This window comes from Psammomys obesus, unplaced genomic scaffold (assembly GCF_907164565.1).
Source record: "Psammomys obesus unplaced genomic scaffold, mPsaObe1.curated_primary_1811, whole genome shotgun sequence".
Classification (NCBI taxonomy): Eukaryota; Metazoa; Chordata; class Mammalia; order Rodentia; family Muridae; genus Psammomys; species Psammomys obesus.
The window spans coordinates 100,798-111,461 of NW_026586383.1; the positions used below are offsets into that span (position 1 = coordinate 100,798).

At 44.7% G+C, this 10,664-nt stretch overlaps 1 protein-coding gene across 3 annotated transcripts in view; it reads left to right on the top strand.

Annotated features, from left to right (window-relative positions):
* Positions 1-10,437, top strand: part of Cdc25a (cell division cycle 25A) — a 19,583-nt gene extending 9,146 nt beyond the window's left edge. For all 3 annotated transcript variants that reach the window (XM_055601693.1, XM_055601695.1, XM_055601694.1), the window contains 6 exons: positions 2,037-2,135; positions 4,276-4,338; positions 4,433-4,531; positions 5,421-5,551; positions 8,314-8,425; positions 8,656-10,437. In XM_055601693.1, coding sequence (XP_055457668.1) covers positions 2,037-2,135; positions 4,276-4,338; positions 4,433-4,531; positions 5,421-5,551; positions 8,314-8,425; positions 8,656-8,796 — 645 coding nt within the window. In that variant the 3' untranslated portion in view covers positions 8,797-10,437. The remainder of the gene's footprint in view (positions 1-2,036; positions 2,136-4,275; positions 4,339-4,432; positions 4,532-5,420; positions 5,552-8,313; positions 8,426-8,655) is intronic.
* Positions 10,438-10,664: the final 227 nt, after the last annotated feature.

Below are 10,664 nucleotides of genomic sequence, written 5' to 3' on the forward strand. Positions count from 1 at the left end.
TGTGTGTGTGTGTGTGTGTGTGTGTGTGTGTGTGTGTGTGTGTGTGTAAGAACCTATTTATAAAATAGAATGGCTCTACCTTCAGATATTACTAAACAAAGGATATATCTGATAGTTTCCATTAAGGCAGAAACTACAGCCCAGGTTGACTTTAAACTAAAGATCCTTCTCTTAATATCCTGACGCCAGGGCCCATGGTTCCTTACTCATTCATTCATTTTTGAGAAAAGGTCTCACTCTTCAGCCCTGGCCTCAAATTCATTGTTTCTTGAGTGCTGGCATTGGATGTATATGCCACCACAAGCAGCTTCTTTTTCCTTTTTCGAGCACAGGTGCATGCCATAACAAATATGTATAGGTCACATATTAGCTTTCTGTAGTCTGTTCTCTCCTTCCACATGGTGCTTGGGAATCAAATTTAGGTCATCGAGCTTGGCGGTGGGCACCTTTAACCACTGAATTGTCTTACTGACGGCCTTGTAGTGGTGGCTTATTCTTCTTTTTCTTCAAAACATTTATTTATTTATTGTGTGGTGGTCTGTCTACATGTATGCCTACATGCCAGAGAGGGCACCAGATCGCATTATGAGCCACCATGTGGTTGCTGGGAATTGAACTCAGGACCTTAGGGAGAACAACCAGTGCTCTTAGCCTCTGAGCCATCTCTAGCCTGGTCTTGTGGCTTCTTTTAATGGGAAATCAGGTTTACAGAAAGTTTTGTCCTCTAAGGGTATAATGATGATCTTTTAAGTTTTTGTTGTTACTTTTTTGGTTTTTCAAGATAGGGTTTCTCTGTGTAGCTTTGGCTGTACTGGAACTCCCTCTGTAGACCAGTCTGGCCTCGGGCTAAGAGATCCACTTGCCTCTGCCTCCGCAGTACTGGGATTTAAAGGCGTGGGTCACCGTGCCTAGCACTTCTTTTTAACTCCTTATTTAAAGAAAAAAAAAAGAGGAAAGGTACCGTCAAAGACTGCTGTGTGGCTATGTCTGTCAACTCTAATCTGACAGCCTGGGCCTTGGAAAGAATCTTAATGTGCTTATTATCCACCTCCACCTCCTTTTTTAAAATACTATTTTTGTGTGAGACCTGTGTCTGCCATGGCTTGTGTAGAGGTTAGAGGACAACTCTCCAGCATTGATTGGCTCTCTTCCACCATGGGTCCCCAGGACTGTTGTTGGGCACATATAAGTGCTTTTACCCTCTGAGTCACCTCAACTGGCCTCACAGTATCTTTGAAAGATTTACTACTCTGTCCTGGAAGAGGGAAAGGAGAAGCATAGAAGAAATGGTTAGTTTAAGGTCCCATCCCTTTAGAGATACAAATGTTCAGGTTGCCTCTAGATTAGCAGTACACAGTGGTTCCTTGTGTAGCTGTTCAGCAGTGCTGGGCTAGTCTGCAAGAAGAAAGCCCAGCTCACAGAAGGCTATTCATTTAGAAGCAATCCAAAGGACCTTTACAACTTAAATTTGTGTTCTTTCACAAAAACTTCCTTATCAGAAGTTCAGGGTTCTGTTGATAAGGTAATTAGTTTATTTTGTGAGGCACATGACAATGATCTTCTGTGTTGATGTCAGGTTATGTTTTATCTCTTGTTTTAAGGCAGATTCTTGCCATGTAGCCCTGGCTAGGCTCAAAATTGTGGCGGTCCTCCTGCTTCTGGGATTACTATGCATCTCTTGTTATCGGCTCAATAGTTTTCATTTTTACAATAAAAAAGGAAAGGATCTGGTGTGTTGACGTGCCTGATTCTGAGTTTGAGGCACACTTGATATACATTAGCATGTTCCAGTCCAGCCAGAGATGCATGGTGACGCTGTCTCCAGAACAGGATAAAGGGGCTTTTTAGAGAAAGTCAGCTAGTTAATGAAGAGGAGGGGCCTGTCTTTTTCCTTCTGATTCAGTCACATTACAAAGTCCTCTACTCAATGCAAGCATTTATATTTCAGTTTTCTCCTTTTGGCATAGTCAAGGTAAATATTTTTAGGAGTTTTAGTCAAAACCCTGGTCTCACTCTCTACCTTTGATTTGTTACAGCTTCTACACCAGTCTTTATCCCTGACATCTTCCCCCAAAGGAACCATTGAGAACATTTTGGACAGTGACCCAAGAGACCTTATAGGGGATTTCTCCAAGGTAATTGCAAGCAGACTTACCCTAGTTTTTTGGTACGGCAAGGTGGTGGGGATAGCTAGCCTTTCTAAGCTACCCTGCTTAGCCTTTCTCAAGGTGGGTCTTTGGGTACCTCCAAAGGAACAAAGTACCTCCAAAGTTAACGATAAGGAATAAGTTGAACTTCTCATGATGGAGTACATGTTGGTCTTCGAGACTGTTGCTAGCTCAGTGGTTTCCTATGCAGTTACCCACCTTCACTGTAACCCACAGTGCAGGTTTTCTGGGAACCAGGCTTCTGAGTATAGATAATATAGTATGCTTATACAGCCACTCTTCGAGTGGTTGTGTTGAAACCATGTCTTAGAAGGTCCAGATTGGACCCTAAACTGTTGCAAATGTTCAGAGGTATGACATGGAGGGAGTGGGCCTTTAAGGAAGTCATAGTGACCTAATGTGAGTTGGAAGCAACTGGCTGTAAGAAGTAGGATCTGGGCAAGTCTGAGCCTAAGCTGTTGGTAGGTCTGTCAGCAGATAGTTTTTCAAAGAACAAGCAGCTGGACGTGATGGATGGCACATACCCTTAATCCCCGCACTTGTTAGGCAGAGGCAGACATACTGAGTTCCAAGACAGTGGGACTATGTAGAGAGATCCTGTCTCAATAAATAAATAAATAAAGAACAAAAGAAAGAGCAGGGAGCTTGAGGAGAACAAGGAAAGCCCCCTTATGTTACCTTCAACTTGAATTGAAGCTCTAAGTAGCACTGATGTGTGTTTTTGGGGTTTTATTGTTGTTTGTTTGGTGTTTGTTTGTTTGTTTGTTTGTTTGTTTTTGAGACAGGGTTTCTCTGTAGCCTTGGCTCTCCTGGCTTTGTAGACCAGGCTGGCCTCAACTCACAACAACCTGCTTGCCTCTGCCTCCCTGAGTGATGGGATTAACACACCTGGCTATGTTCCTTTTTCTTATGTATGTATGTATGTATGTATGTATGTGAGTGTTGTATTTGCAGATACACCTGCATGCCAGAAGAGGGATTCAGATCCCAGTGTATATGGTTGTGAGCTACCATGTGGTTGCTGGGAATTGAAATCAGGACCTCTGCAAGAGCAGACAGTGCTCTTAACAGCTGAGCCATCTTTCCAGCCCTGTGTTCTTCTTTCTTTCTTTAAAATTTATTTATTTTTATCTGTTCATTGGTATATTGCCTGCATGTATGTCTGTGGGTGTCAGATCTTGGAGTTACAGACAGCTGTGAGTGCCATGTGGGTTCTAGGAATTGAATCTGGGTCCTCTGGAGGAGCACTTAGTGCTCTTAACCATCTCTCTAGCCCGTGTTCCTCTTTCTTTAGGCTGGGCCAAGGTTGTTTTTCCATTGTCACCACCTAACACCATGCTGGGCAACCAGGTGCTCATCAGAACAAACTGTTACACCTCCAAGACAGGGTCTCGCTTTTTAGTCCAGGCGACCTCAGATGCAGCTCTCCTGCCTCGGCCTTCCAGTGTTGGGGTTACAGTATGCAGTGCCTCGCCCATTCCCTCATTGTGTTTTTTGTTATAGTCTCATATCCCAAGTTTGCCCAAACTCTCACTCAGGCTCAGGATGATCTTGAACTCATGATCCTCCCAAAGGCTGCTGTTACAGACTTGAGCCAATCTGAGTATTCAGCAGGGGTGGGCGGATCTCTGAGTTTGAGGCCTGCCTGGTCTACAGAGTGAGTTCTAGGACAGCTAGGACTACACAGAGAAACCCTGTCTTGAAAAACAGAAACAGGAGAAAGGAAATCACCAGCGATTTCTGTGTTCAAATCTAGCCTCATGATTACTAGTTATAAGCCAGTCTGGCCTATACATGTAATAAGACTCTGCCTCAGAGGCCAAGCATAGTGCCTTACTCCTTTGATCCCGGAGCAGATATATCTCTGAGTTTGGAGCTAGACTGGTCTACATAATGAGACCATATCTCGTTAAACAATAACAACTAAATATCCAGATGTTAGCTGGGTATATAGAAAGGTAATTAGCATGTACTATTCACTTATGTTTGTTTCTGAGTTTCTTTTCTGAGCTGTTTCCTACCACCTGTAGGGCAGGGTAATAAACTTTACATTTATATGCTTTCACATTGCCCTAAATATCTTCTGTTCTGTTCCCTTCTTTTAAAGGGTTATCTATTTCATACAGTCTCTGGGAAGCATCAGGATTTAAAATACATTTCTCCAGAAATTGTAAGTCATGCTTGTGGAACCCATTGCACTTGGGGAGTTGAAATCTTGTTACCTGATAGCCAACATTTACACCCTCTCCCCTTTCTCTTCATAGATGGCATCTGTTTTGAATGGCAAGTTTGCCAATCTCATTAAAGAATTTGTTATCATTGACTGCCGATACCCATATGAATATGAAGGAGGTCATATCAAGGTTCGAACTTTTGTGGGGTTTTTTGTTTTGTTTTGTTTTTAAGATTTATTTTTATTTACATTGATGTTTTGCTTAATGTATATCTGTGTGAAAGTACCAGATCTTCTGAAAATGGAATTCCAGACAGTTGTGAGCTGCCATGTGGGTGCTGGAAATTGAACCAGGGTCCTCTGGAAGAACAGCCAGTGTTCTTAACCTCTGAATCATCTCTCCAGCCCAACGTTCAGATTCTTGAGACTTGCTGTCTTGGGAGGCTTAGAGGTAGGGGTGGTGACACTTCTCAGTTCATGTGAGGATTTAAAATGCGCCCGTAGATGTGAACTGAGTGAATATTCCCACTGGTTCCACTGCACTCTCTCATACTATCCCAGAAATGTCGGGGCATTTCTAGGGGACATATCTGATGTCTAAGCTATTCACTTGGTCCACAAAGGCTTCCATAGCATTTGAGATGCTTAAATATGAATGGATGAGCGCGTGAGGGCTTCTGACTAGAAGAAGCTAGTCTGGCAACATGTCCTAATGTGTGTCCCGGGCCTCTGCTGTTCAGTCACGACTCCTACCTTGAGGAGTGATGTGTTAGAACACATATTTCTAGAAAGGAGCTAGTCATACTGCTTTAGTGCACCTTATAAAGTAGTGTTTAAATGTGAGGGGTAGCCTCTAACTTTATGAGGTAACATTTAGAATTTCTAGTTCTCATGTGTTACTGAATGGCCAAAGATATACAGAGAAAGCCTCATTGAGATACCAAAGGCAAATGGTCTACTGTACTGCTGTGCCATGAGGCCTACAGAGTCACAAAGTGGTGTCAGGAGCTGGGTCCCTTGCTGAGTCCTTACTTCAGGTGTAGTTCAGCAGGTGCTCAGTATGTCTGCTGTCTCCGCAGGGTGCTGTGAACTTGCACATGGAAGAAGAGGTTGAGGACTTCCTACTCAAGAAACCTATTGTACCTACTGATGGCAAGCGCGTCATTGTTGTATTTCACTGTGAATTTTCTTCTGAAAGAGGCCCTCGCATGTGAGTACTACAAAGAGTAAGGTTTTTGGGCAGAGGCTTCATGATAGAGAATGGTAGCGTGCTTTTTCCCTAGGGGCGTATCATAATCATAACATGGCAACCATCCTGTTGAGCACATCATAAGTCCCTCCAGTGCCTAAGCCTGCATATTACATTGTAACCAGGTCTTTGTAAAAACTGAAACTCCTCAGGGACTGTCTCTGACATCAACTCAGTGGCTAGCTCTAAGACCTCCCCACCCTCGAGGGAGGAGTATCCTTGCTAGGCCACAGAGGAGGACATGGCAGCCAGTCCTAAAGAGACCTGACAAGCTAGGGTCAGATGGAAGGGGAGGAGGACCTCCCCTATCAGTGGACTGGGGGAGGGGCAGGGGAAGAGATGAGGGAGGGTGGAAATGTGGGAGGGGGCTACAACTGGGATAAAAAGTAAGTAAATAAACTGTAATTAATAAAAAAAATTTTAATAAAAAAATACATCACCCAAAAAAATCAGTTATTTCTTAAATAAATAAATAAATAAATGAATAAATAAATAAATCCCGTCAAATCCCTGGCTTCTCAAATGAAAAAAAAAAAAAAGCAAAAAAAAACCTTTAACTCCCTTTATTACATAGTTTTTCTTAATTGTACTTATCCAATGGTTTATCTTGCAAACAGCCCCTTCTTTGTTGTTTGTTTGTTGTTTAAAGATTTAATTATGTATACAGTGTTCTGTATGTATGTATGCCTGTGTGCCAGAAGAGGGCATGGTCTTATTATAGACGGCTGTGAGCCGCCATGTGATTGTTGGGAATTGAACTCAGGACCTTTGGAAGAGCAGCCAGTGCTCTTAACCTCTGAGCCAGCTCTCCAGCCCTTGTTTATTGTTTTGTCTCTCAAAAGGGGGCTTCTCTGTGTAGCCCTGGCTGTCCTGGAACTCAGTCTGTAGATCAGGCTGGCCTCGAACTCAGAGATGGAGTCCTGGAATTTAGGTTTGTGGCACCACCACTCTGTCAAATGCTCTTTTTGACTGTGTATTTGCCATGCCATATTGTGTGCATAGACTTCAGAAGACAGCGTGAGGGAACTATTTTTATTTTTATTTTATTTTTATTTTATTTTTATTATGTATTCAATGTTGTGCCTGCACGCCAGAAGAAGGCACCAGATCTCATTATAGATGGTTGGGAGCTCTGGGATCAAGCTCAGGTTATCAAGCATCTTTACCCAGTCCCAAACAGATTTCTTTGTATATGTGTGGGAGGGGAGGAGGGTTTCAAGATAGGGTTTCTCTATACGTAGCCCTGGATGCCCTGGAATTTGCGCTATAGACTACACTGGCCATCAACTCTGATCCACCTGCCTCTGCCCCCAGAGACTTGGGAATAAAGGCCTGTGTACTGCTGCCTAGTCAAAATTAATTTCTTGAATGTAGTTTATGGGCTTAACCTTGAAATTTCAGTTGAAAATGATTTTCAGGCTTCTCATTGATGATACAGTGTCAACTTTATAATATCACCGTGGGGTCAGCCTCTGTTCTCAAATGACTATTTGTCCTTTATATTGATTTAGACATTGGTTCCCGCCACTGTATTTCTATTTATTGGTCTCATATAACATCCTTTAAGCTCCAAGCAGTTGTTTCTTAAAGATTTTTTTTTTATGTATTCAGTTTTCTGCATGCATGTATGCCCACATGCCAGAAGAGGGCACCAGATCTCATTATTGATAGTTGTGAGCCACCATGTGGTTGCTGGGAATTGAGCTCAGGATCTTTTGAAGAGCAGCCAGTGCTCTTAACCTCTGAGCCATCTCTCCAGTCCCCAGCAGTACATGTCTTATCCCAGCCATGGGAAAACTAAGGCAAGAGGATCAGGAGTTCAAGGCCAGTGTAAGCTACATAAAACCCTGTCTCAAAAAAACAAACTGACAGGCTAGGAGTATGGCTCAGGTTAGATAAAGCACTTCCCAAGTATTTGTGAAGTCCTGGGTTCAAGGCCAGGTGTGATGGCATTCAGGCAGAGACAGGTGGATCTCTGAGAATTCAAGGGCAGTCTGGGATTCCATAGTAACATAGTCAGATCCTGTCTCTCACAAAAAAACAAAACAAAACACCTGACTTCACATATGCGAAGGTAACATGAGGAGGGCCTGAATATGCAAACATGAATGGAAGTGGCAGGGCTTGCTTCCCAGCCTCAGATTCTTCATATGTAGATTCTCTTTTAAGTGCTTGAACATAACATTATCAATATGGCACAATCCAAACCCTACCTCTGGAGGTGAGAGGAGACAGACAAATACTTAGAATTATGCAAAATGTTCTGAAGACATTAAAATGAGGTCAAAGGTGGATGCTCCTGCACAGAAGAGCAAGGAGACTAGAGTGGGATGGCTGACATGCTGTGGGGGACAGCACATGTTGTAGGACACTGAAAACTACAGCTGTACACAGGTTTGGGCAGAGTGGAATGGCGAGACAGGAGCTGTCATTACCCCCAGCATGGGGTTCTACTCTCAGGAAGTAGAAGGCCTCACCTATTTAAAGGCAAACAGGCCTAAGAAGGAGGAATTCTGTTTAGATAGGAGCTGAGTGAGGAGACCATGGGAAGGAGTGGAGAGCCGGCTGGCTCAGAGCTAGAGTTTCAGGAGTGGTGGTTGAGATGTGGTTGAGGAGAGGTGGAAGGAGTGCCTGGTCCACCACCTGTTACTACTGACTGTTGTCACCTGTTCCCTATCCTGAAGGGAGTGGCCTGACTTCATTCATTCATCCCTCTTTACTAGGTGCCGGTATGTGAGAGAAAGAGATAGGCTTGGCAATGAATACCCCAAACTCCACTACCCTGAGCTGTATGTCCTGAAGGGAGGATACAAGGAGTTCTTTCTCAAATGCCAGGTGAGACGTCTGAGCATGTCTCCACATTTCCATGCTGGACCAATGGGTCAGTTGTGGCTGCTGCTTGCCAGGGGTATGGGGACAAGATAAGCTTCTGCTAAGCACCAGGCTCCTGTAGAACTCGTTGGCCCTTGCTTCCTGCCTCTCCCAGCCTTGCAGCTCTAGGAAAGGAGGAAGCCAGATGGTTTGAGGCAGGCATGACTTGACTTTGTCCTCTCGTGTTCCTTTAGTCTTACTGTGAGCCCCCCAGCTACCGACCAATGCACCATGAAGACTTTAAAGAAGACTTGAAGAAGTTCCGTACCAAGAGCCGGACCTGGGCGGGGGAAAAGAGCAAAAGAGAGATGTACAGCCGCCTGAAGAAGCTCTGAAGCCATGTGATAGAGCCTGAGCTTCCCTCTGCCCCTTCCCTCTTCCCTTTGCTGCAGAGCAGTAAGCAAAGGGCCTGGCTGGCTGTGCAGTACGTGGAGAAAGACCTGGGGCTTCCACGCCTCGAACCTGTCTCCTATGCTTCCAGGTTGGAGAGCCCAGGGCATCCTACTGTTACACTCTTTCGTCCTTTAAGACTCCTTCCCTGTCAGGACTGTGCCAAAGCTGGACACACCACAGCACAGTGTGTGCTCTGGAGCACCGCATCAAGTTGCTCTGACTGAGCATCCCCTGAAGAAGTAGCTGGGGCCTATTGGGCAGACCCTGGCCCTGTCATGAGGGGAGAGAAGCGACCGAAGTGCTGCTGGCCAAACACCAAAGATAGGCTGGAAGGGAAAGGTTCTCATGGATGACCCATGACTTTAATTTATTCAGCTTCATCAATTATTTTATTGTTTTTTAAATTCCTCAAGACTTTTACTTTACTGCTTCATTAAGTCAAAATACTGCCATTCTAGGTAGTTTTATCATCCTAGGAACTACCTCCACTTTTAATTAAAAAAAAAAAAAAATGGGGCAGGGATTAGAAAAGGCAAACCTGTTAAATTGTGAGCAGCGCTAGGAGCTCAGTCACCCCTAGGAGGCGCTGTGGACTGGGATTGCTGCTACTCAAAGTCAAGGACTGAGATGCTGGTAAGAGCCTGCACCAGATCCAGGCTTGGCTACAGGACATAAGCTAACCTTCCCAGACCTACCTCTGTCCTTTGTGATGTCCTTGGGGAAAAATTTAGTTTCCACTTCTCCTCGCCCCAGATCCCCATGCCAGTGGCTGGTGTAGGAGTTGTAGGAACGCACTTCAGCAGCTTTCACCGGGCCACCCCTGCTCAGGACTGGATCGCTGCAGCGTAGATACCCCAGGGTCTGAGTGGAGTCCGCAGGGTAAGGGAGCATGCCCACTGAATGTCATTAAAAAAAAAAAAAAAGTCAGGAGTCGAGTATCAAATCAGTGTTGGATGGGCACCCAAGGGAGAGAAGGGGGCAGAAGCCCGGGCCATTAGGTGGAAAAGTGGGTCCTGGCCTGCAGATTACTGTAGGATTCTCAGGAGGGAGTGGTAAATTTTGAAGTAAAATGTTCTGGGTTTATCATGTTTTAATTTGAGGGACAGGGAGTGATGAATCACACCAGTTACCCCCTTATCTAACCCCATGGAAATGAGGCTCTTGGGACACCTCCCTTCTGAGGAGCTGGGCTGCTCTGACTGTGAAGCCTGTCCTTCAATACCTTAAGGCAGCAGCCTCCTTGCCATCTTTGCTCCATGGGGGTATGGCCAGGTTTTTCTTAGGGAAGGTCTCCCCTCTTACCTCTGCTTCCTATTCTGGGGGTGGGGAGGGAATCAGTGATATTGAAGATGGATAGTTGCTTTGTTATGGGTTTGAGTTGCATTTGGCTATAAAACAAATCTTGTTGGAAAATATGTGGAGAGCAAGGGAATGAGCAGCTTCTTCCCCAGTGTGTTGATGAGTCTGGTTTGTAGAGCTTCTGTTAGGTGAATGCCTTGAAGAGCGGCTTTTGGATTGTGCCAGCTTAGCCAGCATTTGACCTACTGTTGCAGGCTCTGCAAATAAAAGTGATCTTGAACCCATGTTCTCTGCCTAGTTCCTGATACACTCAAAAAGTTTCTTTTGCCTTCAGGCTTCCAGAGTCACCTAACTAAAACTAAGGCAGCCATATTTCCTCAAGAGGATAAATTACAGTTTTGGCCAGATGGTGGTGCACGCCTTTAATTAATCCCAGCACTTGGGAAGCAGACGCAGGTGGATCTCTGCACTCGAGGTCAGCCTGGTCTACAGGGAAAGTTCCAGGATGTCC